Source organism: Hemiscyllium ocellatum, chromosome 39 (genome assembly GCF_020745735.1).
Source record: "Hemiscyllium ocellatum isolate sHemOce1 chromosome 39, sHemOce1.pat.X.cur, whole genome shotgun sequence".
In the NCBI taxonomy this organism is placed as follows: Eukaryota; Metazoa; Chordata; class Chondrichthyes; order Orectolobiformes; family Hemiscylliidae; genus Hemiscyllium; species Hemiscyllium ocellatum.
This window is the reverse complement of record NC_083439.1, coordinates 31,075,313-31,099,833: the sequence shown is the minus strand read 5'-3', so window position 1 is coordinate 31,099,833 and position 24,521 is coordinate 31,075,313. Positions and strand designations below refer to the sequence as shown.

At 40.5% G+C, this 24,521-nt stretch overlaps 1 protein-coding gene across 2 annotated transcripts in view; it reads right to left on the bottom strand.

Annotated features, from left to right (window-relative positions):
• The window catches only part of znf710a (zinc finger protein 710a), a 38,948-nt gene extending 18,875 nt beyond the window's left edge, over positions 1-20,073 (bottom strand). For both annotated transcript variants that reach the window (XM_060853169.1, XM_060853168.1), the window contains exons 1-2: positions 19,427-20,073; positions 484-1,932 (exon numbers count right to left, since the gene is read on the bottom strand). In XM_060853169.1, the coding sequence (XP_060709152.1) occupies positions 484-1,893 (1,410 nt within the window). In that variant the 5' untranslated portion in view covers positions 1,894-1,932; positions 19,427-20,073. The remainder of the gene's footprint in view (positions 1-483; positions 1,933-19,426) is intronic.
• Between the last annotated feature and the right edge of the window lie 4,448 nt (positions 20,074-24,521).

Genomic DNA, 24,521 nt, shown 5'->3' with positions numbered 1-24,521 from the left:
GTATTCCAGGTTTTTACTGGGGTAATGAAATCACTAAGTATTGCATTCTCTAGCAGGACCAAAATAGGAAGAATTGCATTTTTGCATTGGCTGCATCCTCCGAAGTTGCGTTTAATCTGTGTATACTCAGCCAGGTATAAAATTGACAAAACTGCTTAAAATCCAACATGCTATTTTGTCGTCAAATCGCATTATCCAACCGTTCCAAACTGGCGATGCAAAAATAAATCCTGTCACAGAAACTATGAAAATGTAATTGTCAAAGCTTGAATCAATGAGAAGGTCCCTTTAAGACTCTCTAAAAGGCAGCCAGCCAGATTAAGATGACAGACAGCCTCAACAATAAAACAAAAAAAATTTTAAGGCTCACCAATCTCAGATTTCCCACCTGCGTCCCCCCCCAAAGTTCTGCCAATTTTTATCAACTGGAATAACTTCAAACAACAAATATGATCTCTAGACAGAACAGGTGGGCAGTCTTACCTTGTGTGTGAGTGAGTGCTGTTTCAGGTGATGAGGCTGAGTAAATTCCATGCCACATTCAGTGCAGACATATGGGCGGATATTCTGATGTTTCATCATGTGGTTCTGAAGCTGACTTCGGTAGCTAAAGGTTTTGTTGCACTGTGCGCATTCGTATGGTGTGGGACCTTGATGTGCAACAAGATGTCTCTTTAGCTGAATGAGTGACACAAAATCCAACCCACATTCAATACAAATATGACACCTGCCATTTTCATGCTTTGCTTCATGGGCCTTCAACTCACTGGGATAGGCAAAACCACGCCCACAGACTCTGCAGCTGTAAGGTTTTATATCAGTATGCAACAACATGTGCCGTTTAAGATGGCTTGTCTGTGTGAAAGCTTTGTCACACACCTCGCATTTGTGTGGTCGAATGCCTTCATGAGTAAGGAGGTGCATCTGTAAATGACTAGGCTGCTTAAAAAGCTTATGACAGTGTTGACATTCGTGAGGCTTAATACCACTGTGACCCAATATGTGAGTGACCAAGTTATATTTGGAAGTGTACGATTTTTCACATAACCGACACTGCCATCGTTTTTGCCCTTCCCCAACATCAATACAATAGGAATCATCAATTTGTACATTAATATCCAACCGATCTATTTGAGCTCTTCTGCTACGATCCTCCTGCTGAGGGAGAGATATCTCTGTTTCGTATGCCACTTGACGTTGCCATACAAAATTACGGTTTTCCCCTGTCACTGACTCCTCTGGAAACTGCTCCTCAATTTGGACTAAAGTCGGCGACTTATTAGTTTCAAAATAATTGTTTATCAACTTTTCCCCTTCTGCATCAACTCTCTCCTGCAGATCAGCAGAATTACAATGGAGGATTTCTTTATAGTTAGGAGAAAAATTAACTGTGTGAACATCTTGAGTCCTTTCACGAAGAGGACGGTGCATTTGTTTTCTTTTGAAGTTGCTAATGTCAATCATTTTCATTCCGTGTCTGTACAGAACACTGTTGGACTGATTCTCTGCATCATACTGTGCTTCAACTGTTTCCTCCTTACAATTTTCATCATTTTTTTCAGCATGCACTAGCTTCACAGGCTGTCGTTTCCTCCTCCTTGCTTGCCTTTCAAAAGTTATAAAGCCATTTTCTGCTTCTAAACTTTCCTCCTCTTGTTGCTCAAAACATTCAGATGTGTTAATCATATCCAGTCTAGGGCTTTGTTCTATGGTCATGGGTTCAAGTGCAGTACTCTTATTTATCGATGCGTCTGGTATATGATAAATTCCATTTTCTCTGAATGGAAAATTAAAAGGGCCATTCTGGCCAACAAGTCCCAAAGTTGCTGCTTGTGCAAAGGATAATATCACAACAGGATCTGTTTGAGTTCCAGTATTTACAAGGTGATCCATGACTTTTAATTCATTACCAACAGCTCCACAAAGAGATATCTAGAAGGTTAAAAACAGAAATATGCCCAAAAAAGTTATTTAAATTTTTTTTCTACTTTCAAATTAACTTTAAAAATAGTAAGCATTCCTTGGTTTTAGTCTAAAATGTACATAATCACAAAATCTCTATTTAGTAATACAAAACCCAAGTATAGATACATGGAAAATAGCAGTGGTCAGTCCATTGAGCCTGCTCCACTATATGATCCATCTCAAATGTTATAAATCTTGCACTCTTATTACAGCCCTCAACACCTTTAGCTTTGAGAAATCTGTTACTTTCAAATTTTTTTTTTGACTTTGCCTCCACGGCCTTCTGTTGTAGAGAATTCCAGACTTACCATCTGAGTGAAGCAGATTTGCATCATCTTATCTGGAAATACCTAACATGTGCCCTGAGAGTGATCCAGTGTTCTAGAATTCCCCCACCATGGGTAGCATCCAGTCTGTCCAGTCCTGTCAGAATTTTAACAAGATCCTCATTCTTCTGAATGATGAATACAGGCAGTCTCTCCTCATACAACAAACCTGCAATCTGAGGAAGTAGTCTGGTAATCCACATTGTATTCCCACAAGTAGCAAGTATGCTGCACTAAAGTCCTGTTCAGCTGCAGCAAGGCTTCCTTAAAACCAAACCCTCTGGCAAAGGCCAACAGACCATTAGTCTTCTGAAATGTCTGATGTACCCATATGTTTGCTTTCAATGACTAGTGTACAATGACACCTAGGTTCCTTTACACATCAACATATGCCAAATTATCACCTTTTAAATAATACTTTATAATTATCAACTACAGCAGGAAAAACAGAATGTCATATTTATCACAAAGGACTGCAGTGGTTCAAGGTAGTTTACCACCACTTCTCCAGGGTAATTAGGGATTGTCAATAAGTACTGGCTTAGCCAGTGATACCATACCCTATGAGAAAATCATTTAAACAAAATATTAGCATGGGGGAAAAATATCAAGCCATTTGATTTGGGGAAGAGAACCTGATATGAAAAAAGTCTGTTAGGAAGACAAGAAAAGCCTACTCCACCCTGCCAGAGGTCTGCTACCTCACTCCCATGTCATAGGCTTTTTCTAAAACAAAGCTCTTTCTCAGGCAATTTCCCTTTATTGCATCATGTGGCAAATGATTTACAAGCAAAAGGAACACCTTGGCTTACTACTCATTACTAACATCACAAGTTTCCATTCATATACTAATGTGATTGAATACAATTCAGAGTAAAATCTAGTAATACTAGAATATAAAAGTAAGTGATACAGCTGAAATCATGAAGTTATACCTGATACCATCCATGTCTAGTAATTCAGTTTCACTACTGGCAACTCAGATACCAAATAGTAGGATGCACAAAGAGAAGCATCTTAGTTCAGAACCAATTAAAGCTGCAAATTCATCCCCAGTTGATGGAAGAATGAACACTATTTAGAACTGGTACTTAAATAGATACTCTGATTAAATTAGAAGTGGTGACCCACTTCACTGGTTAAACGAAAACAAATTAAACATGGCTAAAAAAGAGACAATCGTCAAAGCTTCTCATTTTGCACTCATGAGGAATAGGACGCAAGAAACTGACATCGATTTATGCAGCAAGAGGGTGCCGATTGGTTGGGCCATCATTGGCATGGAGATACAGCAGAAATGGACAGTTAACTGTCAATCTTAGTTCTTAGACCAGGTAGATAGCAATTCCCTGACCAGAGTCTATGGGAATGAGACTGGCAGTATCTATGATCCCTTTATTCCACACAAAAGTATGAAATTCTTTTACCTACACAAAGCAGGGTGGTGCATTAATATATGTAGCTGCTACATGTGCAAATATAGGTGTCATTCCACATCAGTGGGGAAATGCGTTCCAAGACCCACAGCAGATGCCCAAACCATGAATAGTCGTGAACCCTATCATTTAAGTGGGAAACTTACCTCCCCAGCAGCCTCCTGGAATGCTCAATGTAATATTTTTGGGCTGCAGTTAACCACAGATAACTGAAAGCACGGAAACCAAAACCCGAGATACGGGGGTCCACTGTACATTATACTGTTAGCACCACCTTCTCATGCTACATAAACTTGGAGGAACACAAGTTAGTTTCTTGCATCCTAAGCCCAATGAAAGTAAGACAAAGCTTTGACTTCTTGCCTGTTTTAAAGAAGTGTTTAAGTTCTGCACCAAGCAAAAGAGATGTAAACAGGGTGGCAGAGACAAGACAATGGAGATGGGAGTGGCTTGTGAATTTATGGAAAAGTGTAATTCTGGAAAACTAGGAACAAGAACCTATAATCAATTCAGCTTTCCACATGCTGTATTGGCTTCAAATTCCTGACCTTGAAGATTAATATCAGACAGTTTGCATATTGACTTAATTGTAAACAACTGACAAGAATTCCAGAGTAGTGATTAGTGCACAGCTGTTCAAACTAACTTGGAAAGACTGATTGTAGCTTTCTAACAAAAATCTGAATATTCCTAACAACACATCATCTTTTTTGAAAAACCTTTTTACTTCTGAAACAAGGCATTTAAAAAGTTCTCTTTCAAAAAAGATACACGTCAGCAAGGCTTAATAAAGCTCCACACTGACATATAAATGAAGATCTAACAGGAAGAGTTTGTGAACTTCCACTTCCTTTGCACAACCCTAGAAAGTTCATACTTCAGTGGACCTTTGATTTATTAGAACACTTGAAATATGCATTTTGGTTTGATATGAATATACTTCCAGTAATATATTATATGTACTTTAGATAGATCAGAAATTAGAAATACTAATTTAGATTAGACTTACAGTGTGGAAACAGGCCCTTCGGCCCAACAAGTCCACACCGACCCGCCGAAGCGAAACCCACCCATACCCCTACATTACCCCTTACCTAACACTGCGGGCAATTTAGCATGGCCAATTCACCTGACCCGCACATCTTTGGACTGTGGGAGGAAACCGGAGCACCCGGAGGAAACCCACGCAGACACGGGGAGAACGTGCAAACTCCACACAGTCGCCTGAGTCGGGAATTGAACCCGGGTCTCTGGCGCTGTGAGGCAGCAGTGCTAACCACTGCGCCACCGTGCCGCCCGTCTCTAAGCTTTACAATAGGTTACACAAGAATATTTAAACTAGCTAAATTATGACTACAGTGGAACTGGAAATTGACAGAAGAACAACTGTTCCAAAAAAAAGTAAAGACAACTGATATGCTGTCAGAGTGTGGATTTCAGGGCATATATTAAAAAGGAAGCAGCTACAACAGTCACTGCAACTTTAGACCAAAGCACTACCAATAACTTGTAAAGAATGAATTCAAAGTAAAAGTTTCAGCATACAGCTGAATGTCTGAGGCCATTAAGAGGTAAGTGCTTCAATTCCTGATGATATCTTCCCTATCGAAGAAAACAGAAAACCATAGGTAATTTATAACACAGGCGCCCATTTAACTCAGAGTCTGTATCAGTGTTTTGCTGAAGCAATCCAAAACAAATTTCACTGTCTTGCTCTCTCCCCTATGTTCCAGATAGTTTCAAACCGGAAAGGAAGCTGCTGGAAACGGTAGGAGAAAGTGTTACAAATTATTTTTACAAGACAGCTGATACAGTGTTAATATTGTCCAAGAAAATTATTCATTCAAAATGGAGGGTTCATTGTTGCCAAATATTCACTTGCATATTAGCTAGTGGTCATATTTTACTCACTTCAATTGAAACACCTATGTAATTTCAAAACAAGTAGGTGACAGTAACTGCTACATCACCAGACGCAACAAACTGAAACAATGAAAATTCAGACTCAGTCCAAACCAACACTAAAAAAAGCTCTTTACAATGTAACTAAAAATGTGCCTTGCTTTGTTATTCCCAGAAGGATTATTTAAATAAATGTTACAATCCAGATTGCCTGCCAAATTTATGTAGACACACTCAGATCCCAGATGCTTCCAAAAGAAAATTAAGCCACATGATTCTCTGGTTTTGAGCAGCTAAACTTTACTGTAGAAAGTTAAAAAAGCAAATTGATCTACCATAGGTACACAACTTATACGCTGATATTTCAGAACTAACAAGGTAAATTATTGACAAACTGGTTTAAATTTCAGAGCTCAAAAAAAAATACCAGCTGCAGCAAGGCAGATCACAGGTATTTCTCAGCAGCTGCCCCCATTATCTCCCCAGATATAAGTGATACTGTGGATAACCAAATCTCTTTAAAATTGTTTCTTCCCATTATTCAATTTTGAAGATCCAGCACTGAAACTCTGTCAAACGTCAGAGATTGTCTCAACCACCACTCAACCTCTGGTAGTTAAATTTCTTCTAGTATAGCGGAACAGTGTTCCACAGCATTCCTGACAGTGGAGTTCCTATTCAAGGGCATAATTTCAACTAGTTTGCAAATAGCTAATGTTGGTCAGCTTTCACGGTCCCTGCATTCTTCCAAGTTCCAATACATCTCACCTGTACCAAACAAATATTTGCTGGTTTCCTTCGTGCACTTGCTATTTTGCACACAAATAGAAAATGGCTTGGACTTCATTATGCCCTCAAAGTCAACTACAGCACTTTAATCACATGAAAGATGGTGAACTGGCCATGCTAAATTGCCCACACTAAATTGCCCATAGTTTTCAGGGATGTGTAGGATAGATGCATTAGTCAGGTAAAACGTAGAGTAATAGTGCAGGGGAATGGGTCTGAGTGGGTTACTTGGACAGTTGGTTTGGACTTATTGGGCTAAGTGGCCTGCTTCCACACCATAGGGATTCTATGATTTTATGAAGATACCTGCTACGCCTAATCTAAAATCAAACTCTACCCACTTAGCCAGTTCTGCCATTCAAGATTATGGTTGACTTGGTTGTGTTCCAAATTCTACATTCTCATCTACCACCCCAACAACTTTTAATTCCATTATCTAATCAGAATCCATCAATCTCCACCTTAGAAGTGATCAATGGTCCCACTTCCATTGCCTAAGACAAGGAGTTTCAAAGTCTCATAATCCGCAGAGTGAAGAAGCTCTTATATTTACCTTATAAAGGGAAGCCTCTTCTTGTTTATGAACAGTACCGTCAAGTTCTGGACTTACCCACAAGAAACATTTTTGCACATCTACATGGTCAAGTCCATTCAGGATTTTATACACTTCAAACAAGTCACCCCACTCTAAATTCTAGTGGAAACTGGTCTTGCTTATCCAAGGTTTGCTCACAAGACCATCTGTTCATTCGAGTCATCATCTAGTAAGCCTTCTTTGAACCACCTTCAAAGTTCTTCCTGAAAGGATCTATTTGGTATATCACTTTAATCTCACCATTGCCCTGTATAAGTGAAGCATACGATTCGTACATTTGTTTAGTTCCTCAAAGGCTAGCGTCCCATTAGCCTTAATTACTTGCCAGAATTGCATATCAATTTGTGGTCACACACACCAGAACACTTGGATTTCTGTAGTTCTCCATTTATGTAATACTTTTTGCCAAAATGAGTACTTCACCTGTTCCCACATTTTAGAGTCAGAGACATACAGCATGGAAACAGATCCTTCGGTCTAACTCATCCATGCTGACCAAATATCCTAAATCAATCTTGTCCCACTTGCAAGCATTTGACCCATATCCTTCTAAACCCTTCCTATTCATATACCCATCCAGGTACCTTTTGAATGTTGTAATTGTACCAGCCTCTTCCACTTCCTGTGGCAGCTCATTCCACATACGCACCACTCTTAGCATGAAAATCTTCCTTTAGATCTCTTAAAATCTTTCCCCAATAATTTAAACCTATGCCCTCTAGTTTTGCCCGCCCCTCCAGCCACACCCCCCCATCCCAGAAAGTACCTTGTCTATTTAACCTATCCATACCCCTCATGATTTTGTAGACCTGTATAAGCTCACCCCTCAACTTCCAACAGTCCAAGGAAAATAACCCCCACCTATTCTGCTTCTCCCTTCAAACCTGGCAACATCTTTGTAAATGTTTCACAACATCCTTCTGATAGGAAGGACACCAGAATTGCACGCAATATTCCAAAAGTGGCCCAACCAACATCCTGTACAAATGCAACATGACCTCCCAACTCCTATACTCAATGCACTGACCAATAAAGAAAAGCATACCAAATGCCTTCTTCACTATCCTCTCTACCTAGAATTCCACTTTCCAGGAACTATGAATTTGTACTTCTAGGTCTTTGTTCAGCAACACTCCCCAGGACCTTGCCATTAAGTTAAGGTTCCCCATGGTAGGCTACTGCAAAAAATACGGAGGTATGGCATTGAGGGGGAGTTGGAGGTTTGGATTAGGAATTGGCTGGCTGGAAGAAGACAGAGGGTAGTAGTTGATGGTAAAGGTTCATCTTGGAGTGCAGTTACTAGCGGTGTTCCGCAAGGATCTGTTTTGGGACCATTGCTGTTTGTCATTTTTATAAATGACCTGGAGGAAGAGCTAGAAGGTTGGGTGAGCAAGTTTGCGGATGATACGAAAGTTGGTGGAGTTGTTGACAGTGAGGAAGGATGTGGCAGGTTATAGCGGGATATAGATAAGCTGCAAAGCTGGACAGAAAGGTGGCAAATGGAGTTCAACATAGGTAAGTGTGAAGTGATTCACTTTGGTAAGAGTAACAAGAAGATGGGGTACTGGGCTAATGGTCGGATACTTGGTAGTGTGGATGAGCAGAGGGATCTTGGTGTCCATGTACACAGATCTCTGAAAGTTGCCACCCAGATAAATAGTGCTGTGAAGGCGGCATATGGCGTACTGGCTTTTATTGGTAGAGGAATTGAGTTCCGGAGTCCTGAGGTCATGTTGCAGTTGTATAAGACTCTGGTGCGGCCTCATCTGGAGTACTGTATGCAGTTTTGGTCGCCATACTATAGGAAGGAAGTGGAGGCACTAGAACAGGTGCAGAGGAGGTTTACCAGATGTTGCCTGGTATGGTAGGAAGATCGTATGAGGAAAGGCTGAGGCACTTGGGGCTGTTTTCATTGGAAAAAAGAAGGTTTGGGGTGACTTGATAGAGGTGTACGAGATGATTAGGGGTTTAGATAGGGTTGGCCATGAGAACCTTTTTCCACGTATGGAGTCAGCTATTACGAGGGGGCATAGCTTTAAATTAAGGGGTGGTAGGTATAGGACAGATGTTAGGGGTAGATTCTTTATTCAGCGAGTCACGAGTTCATGGAATGCCCTGCCAGTAGCAGTGGTGGACTGCCCCTCTTTATGGGCATTTAAACAGGCATTGGATAGACATATGGAGGATAGTGGGGCTAGTGTAGGTTAGGTGGGCTTGGATCGGCGCAGAGGACCAAAGGGCCTGTACTGCGCTGTATTTTTCTATGTTCTATGTAAGTATATACATCCTGCCCTGATTTGCCTTTCCAAATGCAGCACCTCACATTTATCTAAATTAGATTCTAGCTACCATTCCTCAGCCCATTGGACCATCGGATCAAGGTCCTGTTGTATACAGGAGGTAACCTTCTTGGCTGTCCACTATAGCTACAATTTTAATGTCATCTGCAAACTTACTAAACATACCCTCCATATTCACACAATTAAAAAGAAATGGATGCAGCACTGATACTTTGTCACAGGCCTACAGTCTGAAAAGCAACATTCTAGCTTCATACCACTTATGTATCAAAATGGTTAGTTTGCCCTGTTTTATTTCATCTACCAGATTTTCACCCACTCACTGAAACTACTATATCCATTGGACTGTCTCTAATGCCCATATATCTTTCCTTAGAAAAAGGGGACAAAGCTGTTCAGCATTGTAGGTATGATCTAACTAGCGCCCTTTATTGCTCTATCAATACTTTCCTAGTTTCATACTCCATTCTTTTTGGAATAAAGGTCAGAGTTCATACGTCTTCCTTATTACCAACTGAACTTGAATGCTTTGTGATCCATAGATGAGGAATCTCATCTGTGGTGTCACTTTCTGCAGTCTCAATTCATGCACTTTAGAAAAAAAGGGATAAATTTAACCTCAATTTTCCATATCATATTCTGTACTTTACACTCACCTGTCTAAATCTCTGCAAATTTCTTGCATCAGATTCACTACTTGCCTTTTATTTTAAATCTATAAACTTGGCAATAATGCATTCACTTACCTCATTCAAATCATTAACATAACACAAATATTTTTGAGAAATTTGTAGCTCGGGTGCTCGTTGTTGTGGTTCTGTTCGCCGAGCTGGGAATTTGTGTTGCAGATGTTTCGTCCCCTGTCTAGGTGACATCCTCAGTGCTTGGGAACCTCCTGTGAAGCGCTTCTGTTTCCTCCAGCATTTATAGTGATTTGTATCTGACGCTTCCAGTTGTCAGTTCCAGCTTACTTATTTGGTGTCTCCTTTTTTTGGATAAAGGTGTCATAACGACGGTTTTCTTGTCCTCTGGGTCCTTTCTAACTACTAGACATCAATGCGTCTATCATTACTTCCTAGGATGCATCCCATCAGGTCAAGGGATTTTATCTTTACACCATGAGCTCCTATTTTGCACAATAACCTTTTTTCATGTGGCACCTTGTCAAATGCCTTCAGGAAATCTAAGCACAGCACAGATAGAGGCTGTTCTATATCCATAACGCAATACTCAAAAGAATGCCAAATTAGTTAACTGTGATTTCCCATTCACAGAACTATGCCGACTCTTCAATCACCTTGAGCTTTTCTAAGTGCCCAGTTATAAGCAACCTTAATGATCAATTCTCAACTTCCTCATGACCGACATCAAGTTAACTAGCCTATCATTTCCTATTTTCTGCTTCTCTCTCTTCTTGGATCAAGGAGTTATATATGCGGTATTTCCAAGTTGTTCGAACTTTTCCTAAATCAAAGGAATTTTATAAATCTGTAAATTAGCCAGCTGTTTTCAAGACCCTAGTGAAGGCTCATCAGGAGCCAGGGACTTGTCAACTTGCAGTTCCATCTATTTGCTTTAGCACAACTTCCCTGATGAAGGTTATTTCATCAAGTTCCTCTCTCTCTTCTCTCTCTTTCTTTCTTTTCCACTGATATATTTTAATAGTCAAACGTAAATCTATTTTGTTTCTCAAGCATGGCAACCTGTGGATTGGAATGATCAATATTTCAGAACCAAAAAGAATCCAAGAAGCAAATTATCCTCAATACCAACAGATGGCCTGAGAAAAAGCATCTCCCCAAACCAGACAACCACTCAAGAGGTGTTTGCTCTTCAAATGTTAACCGTTTGTGCATTCAGAATGTTAAATTGTTTATAATACTATGATAAACAACTTTGGACTTTTCATGATAAAATAACTTACAAAGCGTAAGTTATTAATAGAAGCAACCTGTTTACTTCAAATAGGTAGTGCATCTTGAAATAAAAGGAGGAATTTCATGCAACTTTATTTTAAACAGGAAGCATGCCCTTGAAATCACAGAATGTGATGTTGTGATATTATACATCGAGAGCTTGTTGCATATGAACAAAAATCAGTGCTCATAGTATTGAAAACCTCATGACATTTCTTACAGCCTCAACACCTAAACACAGAAGCCCTCAGGAAATCAGGCAGCATCTGTGAAGGGAAGATGATATGGTCAGGTCTTTCAAAGTGAAATTTCTGTCAAAGCTCAGCAGGTCTGGCAGCACGAAGTCATAGAGATGTACAGCATGGAAACAGACCCTTCGGTTCAACTCGTCCATGCCGAGCAGATATCCTAACCTAATCTACTCCCACTTGGCCCATATCCTTCTAAACCCTTTGTATTCACATACCTTTCCAGATGCCTCAAGTGTTGTAATTGTACCAGCCTCCACCACTTCCTCTGGCAACTCATTCCATACACGCACTACCCTCTGTGTGAAAACATTGCCCCTTAGGTCACTTTTTAAATATTTCCCCTCTCATCCAAAATCTATGCTTCTAGGTTTAGATTCCACCCCGGAAAAGACCTTGTCTATTTACCCTATCCATGCCCCTCATGATTTTATAATTTTGAGGTGCTGGTATTGGACTGGGATGTGCAAAGTTAAAAATCACAACACCAGGTTATTGTCCAACAGGTTTATTTGGAAGTGGTAGCTTTCAGAATCACTTGAAGGAACAGCATTCCAAAAGCTGATGCTTCCAAATAAACATGATTTTATAAACTTCTATGAAGCTCATCCCTCAGCCTCCAATGCTCCAGGGAGAACAGCCTATTCAAGCCTATCCCTGCAGCTCAAATTCTCCAATCTTGGATAAATCTTTGCAAATCTTTTCTGAACCCTTTCAAGTTTCACAATATCCCTCTGCTAGAAAAGAGACCAGAAGGCGCACAATATTCCAAAACTGGCCCAGCATCCTGTATATGACCTCCCAACTCCTATACTCAATGCTCTGACTGATAAAGGATACGAAACATCATCTTCACTATCCTATCTACCTAACCTATCCACTGTCAATGAACCTGCACTCCAATGTCTCTTTATTCAGCAACACACCCTCAGACCTTACCATTAAGAGTACAAGTCCTGCTCTGATTTGCTTTTCCAAAAATGCAGCACCTCGCATTTTTCTAAATTAAACTTCATCTGCTACTCCTCAGCCCATTGGATCAAGATTCTGTTGTACTCCGAGGTATCCTTCTTCACTGTCCACTACACCTCCAATTTTGGTGTCACCTGCAAAATTTACTAACTATTCTTCCTACGTTCACATCCAAATTATTTATATAAATAACAAAAAGTAGTGGACACAGCATCGATCCTTGTGGCATACCGTGGGTCACAGGCTTCCAGTCTGACAAGCAACCCTCCACCACCACCACAACGTCTTCTGCCTTCGAGTCAGTTCTGTCTCCAAATGGCTAGTTCTTCCTGTATTCCATGAGATCTAACCTTGCTAACCGGTGCCCCATGGGGAACCTTGTTGAACATCTTACTGAAGTCCATAAAAATCAACATCTACCGCTCTGCCCTTTTCCATCCTCTTTGTTACTTCTTCAAAAAAAAACTCAAATGAAGTTTGAGACATGACTTCCCTAATCAGTCCTTGCCTTTCCAAATACATGTAAATCCTGTCCCTCATGATTCCCTCCAACAACCTGCTCACCAGTCTATAGTTCCCAGGTTTGTCCTTACCACCTTTCTTAAATAGCAGCAACACCTTAGCCAATCTCCAGTCTTCTGGCAACCCACCTGTGATTATTAATAATACAAATTGTTCAGCAAGGGTCCCAGCAATCACTTCCCTAGCTTCTTAGAGTTCACTGCTACACCTGATCAGGTCCTGGGGATTTATCCACTTTTAACCAGTGGAAGACACCCAGCACATCCTCCTCTGTAATTACGGACATTTTTCAAGATGTCACCATCTATTTCCCCACATTCTCTCTTCCTTGTTCTTCTCCACAGCAAACACTTATGCAAAATACGCGCTTAGTATCTCTCCCATTTCCTCTGGCTCCACACATAGGCTGTCTTGCTGATCTTTGAGGGGTCCTATTCTATCCCTAGTTACTCTTTTGACCTTAAATGTATTTGTAAAAACCTTTTGGATTTTCCGTAACCCTATGTGCCAAAGCTATCTCATGTCCCTTTTTTGCCCTCCTGATTTCCCTCTTAAGTATACCCCTACTGCCTTTATACTCTTGTGTCTATACCCGACATATGCTTCCTTCTTTTTCTTAACCAAAACCCCAATTTCTTTAGTCATCCAGCATTCCCCACACCTACCAACCTTTCCGTTCACCCTAACAGGAATATAGTGTCTCTGAACTCTTGTTACCTCATTTTTGAAGGCTTCCCATTTTCCAGCCATCCCTTTACCAGCGAACTTTTTCTCCCCCCAAGATTTGAAACATCTACAATATTTTGCTTTTCAAAACCTAACAGGTTGTACAGAGATATTGCTATGACTATGGTCAGGCTCCGAAATTGATAGAAGAGAAAATAAAACAAGATATGATGATTCAGTGCAGACAGATTTATCAGAATGATACCTAGACTCCAAAGGGTTTGTTGAGGAGAGATCACACTAACTGCGGCTGTATTCTCTGGAATTTAGAAGATTGATGGGTCACTTAATCAAAGTTTTTAAAATATGTAACAGAACAATGAGGCTCACTGATGATGTTACCTAGTATGATGATGGAACATCTGAAAACAAACCTTCCAGCTCAGCGAGCAAACTTACGTCCGTGTAACAGATTCCGTGTAGGAATCTAGGATTGGGAACAAGTTCTGAATAAGAGCCAAACCTTTCAGAAGTGAAACTGGAAAACACTTCTACATGCAAAAAGGAGGTTTGGAACTTCCATAAATGGTAATTGTTGTTTGATCAATGACAGATTGTTAACCAAAGCTAGTAAGTCTACAACTTCGAAGTAGAGCATTAAGATGTCTATGAAGTTGACTTGGAGATTGGTCCTTATCTTACTGAAAGGGAGGTGAAATATGTTTGAGGGAACCAAAAGGCCTACTCCTGCTTCCAAGAGCTACATTGGCTTATTCATGAAAAAAAAATGGACGTTCTTCAATATCTGATTGCCCTTATAAAAAGGTGCAGATTTCATGAACCAGAAGTCCACATATTTTGAAGAATTAAGAATAAAATTTCAAATGCAATTCCTTTTTGATGTACTATAACAGCGTTCAACTGGAAATGGGGTTGCCTTAAAACTTTGAGTAAAAAGTGAAAGTGAAGTCTGCAGATGCTGGAGATCAGAGCTGAAAATGTGTTGCTGGTTAAAGCACAGCAGGTTAGGCAGCATCCAAGGAACAGGAAATTCGACATTTCGGGCCAGAGCCCTTCATCAGGAAGGGCTTCCTGATGAAGGGCTCTGGCCCGAAACGTCAAATTTCCTGTTCCTTGGATGCTGCCCGACCTGCTGTGCTTTAACCAGCAACACATTTTCAGCTGCCTTAAAACTTACCCATTTTAAAATAGGAAGAATTTGACAAACTTTTCCATTATCTTCCTCAATTTCCACTTCTATACTGTTTTGATCGAAGTATCACAATCGTAAATGGTCAATTATCCCACTCCACATGCTAAATACTAAAGTATGTATGCATCAGGCCAGAGAACAGTTATCAAAACTGAGTGGAATTCTTGGCAGTTGCCAATCCAATTTGATTCCCATTGACACTATTGTTTTTTCTTTAAAAAAGTTGATTTGAAACATACAACCTATATTATCCACATCTTCCTAAACTCACCCGTACAGAATAAAATAGTTGCTATTTGATAGCACACTGCTTTCTTTTAAAAGCAGTTTACTCAGTTTACAAAAAGCACCCATTAGTTATAAAATTCTGCTCATCGAAGGATTTTTCCAGTTATAGAACCAGACTACCAAGAGATGGATTGATACAATGCTAACTTTAGTTCATTCTCAGATCAACCTCGAATTAGAACAGTTCGAATGAATAGTAACAAGATTCAAAAACGTTAACTCTGCTTTCTTCCCACAGATGCTGGTAGACCTAGAGAGTTTCACCAGCAATTTCTGTTTTTGTTTCAGATCTCCAGCATCCGCTGTTGTTTTAATACAACTCAACTGGAAGAGGAGAGATTGCTATTTTAAAAAGGTAAAAATAAGTTTGTTATCTTGGTTGTGTTTACGCCAAAAAAATCTGAATCTGAAAGCATTAAATGGTAAACAAGTCTTTATAGTATGTTTAGGAAGACACTCCAATGATAGAGCCCTAGGGATAAGGCCATTCCAGTAATAATAGATAGGAAAAAGAAAAAAGCAATGTGGATTAATTCAAAATAATTATTAAGCCAACCAAAACTAATTTCAAAATGCAACTGCATCCTAGTTTACTACATTTAGCAACAGTGCAAGACAGCAGTCCACGTAAATAGTTCTGGTTGTAAACATAGTTAACTTCACTATCAAAACTATTATTCCCACTCATTTGGATCTACAGATATGAACCATCTTAATCAGGGAAGTTTGTTTCAACATTTACTTCACAAATGTAAACATAAAGCTTTGCTTATTCCTGTTTGACTCAAACAGCCATAACAGAAAGAACTTACGATCATCTAGCTGTTGTGTAAAAGAAGAAATGTATCAAACAGGAAATTTCATTTTTGTTTAGGGAGCAGAGCACAAACAAACAAACAAAAACAAAAAAAGAATGATGGTTATCACAATCATAAAGATAAGATTGCTCCTTTATAATCTTCTCCTACACTCAAGAGCTTAGTAGTACTGCAACTCCGATCATCAAAATCAAAAATGAAAGGCAATGGGAAACAACATCCTCTGAATCGAAGATCGCCCTGTCTTGACTGTGCATTTCCATTCATTCTCCACTAATGGGTGAAAAATCTATCATCTCAATTATGAGAGAATCACAAGAACTGATTCAGTAGCGCAGTCCATTAATCACCACCTTCTCAAGCCAAATGGAACAGAAATTAAGATGGCCTTGCCACTCATATGTATCCTGAGAATAAATATCATAGAATGACTTTTGTGGTGCAGGGTAGTATCCCTACCTCTGAGCTAGGAAGCCAGTGTTGAAGACCCACTTGCTCCAGACATGTGTCGTCACATCTCTGAAAAGGTTGATTAAAAATACCAAAGTTTTGAGGGTAAGCACTATTACCAATGCTCTCAATGAGTGGATTAAGACTACATTGTAAGTGATGTGCATCTACAGTGATAATCCACAGGCGATTTCCAAAAGGAAAACATTATCCAGTATGCATGAGGATTCCTAACTTCAGCTGAGTTAAGATAAAATATAAAAGTACCTTTAAAGAACAAGGGAGAGGGAATTTAATTAAAATAAGTTTGTATATTTGAATACAACAACAAGCAATAACAAAACAGGTAACTACTGCTGTTCAAGTGCTTGCAATAAAAACAAAACAGAAAAAAAAAGTGCTTTATGGAATGGGACCAACTGACAGAAGAGCAATTTTCCATCCAGGCTGTCAAGTTATTAAGGACTGAGTGAATTGATGAATGAATCTGCAATCTCTACCTTTGGCTGAAATCACCATTCTTGAAGTATCTGCCGCATGCAGGTAATTATGCATTATTTGCTAGCCTGATGAAGGGCTTATGCTCGAAACGTCGAATTCTCTATTCCTGAGATGCTGCCTAACCTGCTGCCTAACCTGCTGTGCTTTGACCAGCAACACATTTGCAGCTGTGATCTCCAGCATCTGCAGACCTCATTTTTTACTAGCTCATACTCTGGACAATGTTGCATTCTGATTACAAAGATATAGTCTGGAGTCACTTGATTGAGGACACCATTATATTGCCTCTGACAGGCAATGGTTCACAGTGCACTATTCTTAATTACAGTTGAAGACTGGTTTGCTACTGAAATTTGAAAACTCTGATCATTAGAAAAATGTATCGTCATATATCAAGAATAAAAGGTTCAATTCAAAGCAGTTAATTTCAACCTTTAACTCACTTACATATTCTAGTACAACATACTTCCCTTGGAATAGTATATGGACCTTATGTTATTGCTTGATATATTTATCAGTGTATATAAAGCCAATAACCATCATTAACTTGCACATACATAGCACTATGTACACGCCCCAAGACAATTCACAAGAGCATTATCAAACAAAATTTATCACTGAGGCACAAAAGGAGATGCAAGCAAAGGTGATCAAAACATTGGTCAAAGAATCAAATTTCAACAAGCACTGAAGGGGCAGAAAAAGGGTGAAAAAGAAGGAGACATTCTGCACTGAGACTTCAGCAGTCCTCAACTCTCAGAAGATTAAACTTGGGCAATGCAGAGATCTTGGAGGACTGTCAAAAAAAAACTGCAAGAGAAGATGAAGAAAGGTCATCAAGGAATTTGAAAACAATGATGATTTTGAATTCAAAGTACTAACAGTCCAAATGACTACTATTTATCTGTTAAACACCTGAAGTTGACATCCAATGTAATTATAAGCCTGTGAATTCAGCTAGAATGTCATACAACCTTCAACAGGCATGTATCTCCAACTTACTTTATTGAAGTCATTTGATGGATCAGTTTCTCAAGTTAGTTTTCTCTAGTCATGGGTTGCTACGCATGTGTCTTGACACCCTTCTCACCATGTTCTCAGTTTTTATCCAAGGTGAATCCCAACTCTAAGACTTCTGAATATATTTGCAAGTTTCATTAATAATCCAGGTAAAATTTCAGTATAATGGACATGCCAATATTAAAAAAGGCAGTGTTGCATTAGACTTTGCTGCAAAAAATGAATATTTACCTAACATTTACAGTAAATTTTAAGTTGCATACTAACTCATTTATACAAACTCACTTATAATACTGCGCACAATAGAATGATTTCTTATACATTTTCTAAACTCACAGTAGAAAGTATACTCCATCTCAAACTTCCAACAAATTAATCCAATTTTACTGGTTTCAGTTATTTGAAAACTTCCAGCTGTGTAAAGTTGCAAGGTTTCCTTTATTTAAAAAGAATCTCAATTCATATAACAGAGTGCTTGTCAACCCTACAAATATCCATGCATTTGCGTTATGTCTTAGTCCCTTGCTTCAGTCACAAGAACAACTGACATATGCGGCTAGACAACCAGGGACAAGATTTTTGGCTATGTATTACAACTAAATTTTGATAGTTATTAAATTGAGACAAAAATAATTTTTGTCAACAGGTAACATACTTTAAACATTCAAATTACAGCCAATATACATGCAAATAATTGACAATCTCTCTCTCATCTGGACCCCATCTGCTTTAAATGAATGCAGGAGAGCTTTTTCTGGAGTTTCCGCAGCAATTTAAGCACAAGCCCTCCCCCATCCCAAAAATTCTCAATGTTATTCAGGAAAATAAAAAAGGAAAGCCTGAATAGAGAGAGGGAAAGAGCAGAATAGGAACAAAAGAGAAAGAACTACAGAACAGGGGTGAATGAAAGAGGAGAAGCTTTGAAAAGAGAGGGCAGACAGCTTGCAGACAGTGAGCACAAAAGAAAGAGAGAGAGAGAAAGAGACGTAGAAGATAAAAAAACTGCCAGAAATGAAAATGAAAACATTTTTTTAAGGCTGCTTCAAGAGTAACATCACATCACAATCTGAGCCTAACAAAGAGAAACTAATGGTGACAATTTTTTTTTTAAAAATGCAAACATCTTCATGAAGAGACAAAACATCCCAATCTTTTAAATCACTTTATAATGGTACACTTTAGCTATAATAGAGCTTGCAAAAAGTTGGTTTCTTCTCTCTTCTCCCACACGCCTCTGCAGTGAAGTAGAGATGGTGATTTTCTTTTCATCCCCCCCTCTTTCACTTGGAGACGCCATTTATTCAGATTCTGGCAGGAGGGAATGTGGAAGTGAAAGAATGAGAGATGTCGAGGAGGAGTGAAAGAGAGAGAGAGAGAGAAAGAAAGAGACAGACAGACACTGCCCCTAAGTTAAAGCAGTTCCCATGCCTGACACAGAGAGAGAGAGAGAGGGGGGGAGGGAGATGGTGGGGGTGGGGGGAGACAGGGCACACACTGACCTGGTCAACACAGCCGCAGGAAACACCCCCGTCCTCTTGGCCTTGAATTATGAAGCCGAGTGAAGGAGGATCCGCACCGTCTGCCGGAAGGAGACAGGGAGATTGCCGGGCTGGGGGGGGGAGAGGGTGAAGACACCGACTGAGGGAGGGAGGGAGGACCCTGCTCCCTCCAGGGGGGCGGGGGGGGGGTTAATGATGGGGTCTGTCCCCCACCCCCCGGGGCTGATTCACCTCAGCAGCCGGCAGCCCATGTAAATAGCCCCCCTGCCTTCCCTATCCTCTCCCCCCCCCACCCCGGGAGGCCCGCGGGCTCCCCCCTCCTCCTCACCGCCCCCTGGGAGAGGGGGGGGGGGTGGGGGTGAACGACAGCTCAGCTCCGCCCGCCCGGCCTCACGGACAAACCGAGCAGGCTCGCGCCGCGGAGGCCACCGGCACCTTCCCCTGAGGCGCGGCCGGCATAGCGGGAGGGGCGGCCCTCCCAACACCCGTCGTCGCTGCCTGACGGTCTTTTTTTCCCCCTCCCCCAGCCGCCGCCGTCCCGGTCTGTGTCCGTGCCTCAGGCCCCTTCGCCGCCGTCAACTCAAAGCCGTTCGCACGCTCAACCGAACCTGTCGGTCAGACCCCGCCCGATCGACAGCGCTGTCGGCCAATCGCCCCGGCGGCGGCCCGCCCTCGCGCCCGACGCGCTGACGTCACCCGCCAATCAACGGGCCAGGCCGCCCCAGCACGGGGGCGGGGCTTTGGGCGGCTGCAGTCAGGTTGGGTTGCGCGGGAGAGTGTCACTGCGGCTCCTGGTGTGTGCTCACTGACAGTTCCCCAGTGACAGCTCAGTGCATCAGCACAACCAGGGAGGGAGGGAGGGAGGCAGGCAGGGAGGCAGGGAGAGGGAGGGGGAGGGAGGCAGGGAGAGGGAGGGGGAGGGAGGCAGGGAGAGGGAGGGGGAGGGAGGCAGGGAGAGGCAGGGAGAGGCAGGGGGAAGGGAGGCAGGGAGAGGGAGGGAGGGAGGGAGGAGGGGGGGAGAGGGAGGGAGAAGGGGGGGAGAGGGAGGGAGAAGGGGGAGGGAGGAGGGAGGGGGAGGGAGGGAGAGAGGGAGAGAGGGAGGGGGGGGGAGGGGAGGGAGGATAGGAATCGTGCAACAAACCTCACAAGGTACACTGCATGTGGAGAATCACACACCACACCATGTGCTGGGGGGGTCTCTTCCTCTTGTGGGAGAGACTCAGAAGTGATCTCAGAATCAGGTGATGGTCATGACAGAGATTGGGGGGGGATTTCTTCTGTCACAGATCTGTGAAACTGTTGAATTATTTACCGCAGAGGACTTTTGTGTCATTAATTATATTCAAGGCTGAGACAGATTTTTTTTTAATCACTAACAGTTAAGGCAGAATTGGAAATCAGATTAGCCATGAGCTCATTGAATGGCGCAGCAAACTCAATGGGCTGAGTGGCCCACCTCCGTTCCTACATTTCACGGTCACCAATCAAAAGGCCACAATGCTCCCTTGACAAAATGATCACTAATACTGATTGGGAAGCTTACATGGGGTGCTCAAAATCATGAGGGGTCTGGATAGTGAGAAATATAAACCGAAAGTGCTGGAGAAACTCAGCAGGTCTAACATATTCTGTTTCGAGGAAAACAGAGTTAACATTTTCAAGTCTGATATAACTCTTCTTTGGAAGATGCTTTGGAATATTTCCAGTTTTCACTATTTAAATTAATCAGAAAGAAATCAAGTAGGTGGATTCAATAAAATGTGAAGAAATCCATTCAATGACATACAGGACATTTACTTATAGTGCAATTTGTGCAAAAAAACTGATACTTCGATCAAAACTCAAATCATGTGATTTGTTTGATTCTAAATAACATTGGAAGGTGTCCACATTTAGTGCAATTGGCAGTTTTGATCACTCCTATTTTTGCCTGTCGAAATTGTACAAATAAACTCAAATTACAAATTGACACATTGTAATAAATATTTATCCATTTCCATATTTCATATTTAAAAATTAAATAATTCTGGCACAGACCATATGTTATATTGTTACAAAAAAGTAAAAGCTTTGTCTACAGTTATGCTCATATATACTTTACAATCTTATGCTTGACACATTGTAATGAAACAATGAACTCAATGTAAATCATTATGATATTAACTGTTGTCTAAAAGCCCTGAGATGCCCCTAGGATTGCTCTTGTATCTGCATCTGTCGACTCATGCAGTTAAGATCCTTAGATTTGTCTGAGGGGTGAACTTTCAAGATAAATATGGTTTCTTTTCTGCTGAAACTTTCTTCATGGCCTTTGTTTTTTTTCCTAATGCTGCGAGCTTAACTTTTGTTTATCTTCCAAGCTGATAGAATTTATTTCAGTTCTCTAACTACCAACCATTTGCACTGACCTTGAACTGTTCGTTCTGATTCTCTCCCTATTTTCTTTTAAACTACTCCACTGACTTTTTCCCCATCTATCAGGATTTTGGTTACTCTATTTCACTTGTCCGTGTTTTCGATATTTGAGTAAATTGTCTTACGTTGCTTATATTTCTGTAACCCTACATTGCAAAACATACCTTCTCTTTAAAACACAAGTCCAACTGACGGCCATGACCCTCAGATCCAGACAAAGTCCTGATTCAAGCCCGGTCTGCTCTCAGTCATGTTCCCATTGTTCTATTTACCTTGCTGCCATTTGTAAGATCTCTGTTTCAATACTCTAGATGACATTGAAGTGTCACACACAATTTATAGAGGCAGAGAATGGGAGATACAGAGAAAACAAGACTGTGTGTGTGAGTGAGAGAGGGAGGGAGAGAGAGGAAGGGGGTTGGGGGAAGTGGTGAAGGGAGAGACTGAAAGAAAGGGAAAGACTGAAACAATGAGAGCAGGAGAGACTGAAAGATAAAGAGAGACACACAGCAAGAGAGAGCCAGTGTAACTGTGTCAAAAGGAAGGATAGATTGATAAAGAAACAGAGGTAAGAGAGAAACTTAAAGTGGTGGAGAGCCTGGGACAAAAAGACAGAAAGGAAAACAGAGAGGTGAGAAAGTCAGAAACAAAGATACACACAGATTGAGATAGAAAGAAAGAGACTGTAACAAAGAGAGATTAAGAGACAAAGAGAAAAAGACATATACAGAACAGGAGAGACAGAAACTAAGGCAGAGAGAGAATAAGAGACAAAGGCATTCAGAGTGAGAGGGACTGAGTTAGCTAGTGAGAAAGACAGGAAAAGAGGAACACAGTCAAAGAACTAGATAAAAAAAAAACCAAGAGGAACAACTTTAAAAATGCTATAACCAGGGTCTATACATAAAGGATTTTTCCATGAGAAAATTCTGGATCAGAGATAGACAGACAATAAAAAAAGTCAGTCACATTCTCTGGAGCATTCAGGAGAATTTTTGTGAGGAAATGCTGTATCAGTGAGTGGAAGAGAGAGAGAGAGACTGAGAGATAAAATATTTTAAAAACTGCCAATATTCTCGAGAGAATTATGGAATTCCTTTGTGAGAAATTCTGTATCTAAGTGGGGGAGAGAGAGCGAGCAAGAGAAATAGCTAGAGACAATAAAAAATCATTATTATTCTTTCCAGTGTTGGGGAAGTTTCTTTGCAAGGAAATTCTGCATCATTCTGCAATTTGTTTTGCTCAAAATTGGAAGACCCCCCAAAGATTTTTCTTTTGACTGCCTCTCCAGATAACTTCAAGAAATAAATCAATCAATCTCTTCTGATGTTGCACAGGGGGAATTAAGACCACATGTAGCCTTCAAATAAAGTAGGTTTAGAAAACATTGGTCATTGGCTGCGTTTGCAAGCTCATTTTAATTCCATTTATAACACACAACATTTTATAGATCAATTGTAAATCCATATTCTCTTGTTCGGAATGTAATTTGCATCTCTACATCTTGTAATTATGCTCTTCACCCCCACCCCCGCCATGCCTTCATTAGTGTGGAAGGGGGAATGTAATTATTGCGTGACACGTTTACATAGGCACTTTCCATTACAAATAAGGACATAAGAATTTACAACGGAAAATGTTGACAGGAAATGCATAGTCGGCATTACCACATGACAGCTTTGACATACATGGAAAGCAGAATATGTTCATTTGCAGTGGTTTAAAAGCCTCACTAGACTTCTGTAAGTTTTCTTCAATTAAAAAGGAAATTCACAGAACTTCTGTTCACTTTGCACTATTAAATTGTAAACTATGATATGGCAATTTAATAAATCATAGAGGCATCAGCACCAAATCTTTGCCTTTTCCACTTTTAAAGAGCTTTAGTAAATCCAGAATTATGTTTACAAATAATAGTCTTGGAAATCATGCAGTGAGATACTAGAAGTAAAGGTCTCCATGGCCTCGAATGAAATTCCTTCCTGCATTATTTTACCAGAGACCGGTTAATGTATTTGCCAAAACAGTAAAGGAAGGAATTACATAAATAATATGGAATATCTCTACCTTAGTATCTCACAGGTACTGGACACAGAGTAGCCTAGTGAGCAGGAAGGTCATTTTCAGATGTTTCGTTACCATACTAGGTAAGATCTTCAGTGAGTCTCCGGATGAAGGACTGGTAGTGTAGCCTGCTTTCTATTTCCTTGGGTTCACCCAAAGAAACCCAAACACATAAATAGAAAGCAGGCTATACTACCAGTGCTTCATCTGGAGACTCACTGAAGATATTACCTAGTATGGTGACGAAACATCTGAAAACAAACCTTCCAGCTTAGCGAGCAACCTGCATTCAGAACCTCAATTTGAGTTACAAACCTTCTCAAAATCTCACAGATAATTTGCAGGATTGATATGTTTTCAGATTTGCTAAAACCAACGAACAATGGCAAATGTAAACACTATCACTATGATTTGGAATTTCCTTCGATTTGAATTAAATGTTTGAAAGTAAAACAGCTTTCTATGTGCCGTCTACCTACCTCGTGGATACTACTGCACACAAAACAAAAGCTGTTTTCATTTCACGAATTATATCGAAATGAAATAGGAAAATCTAGCAAACATGATCATGTTTTATGTGCATGTTTTATGCAAGTACTCTTTCAATGTGTCTCGT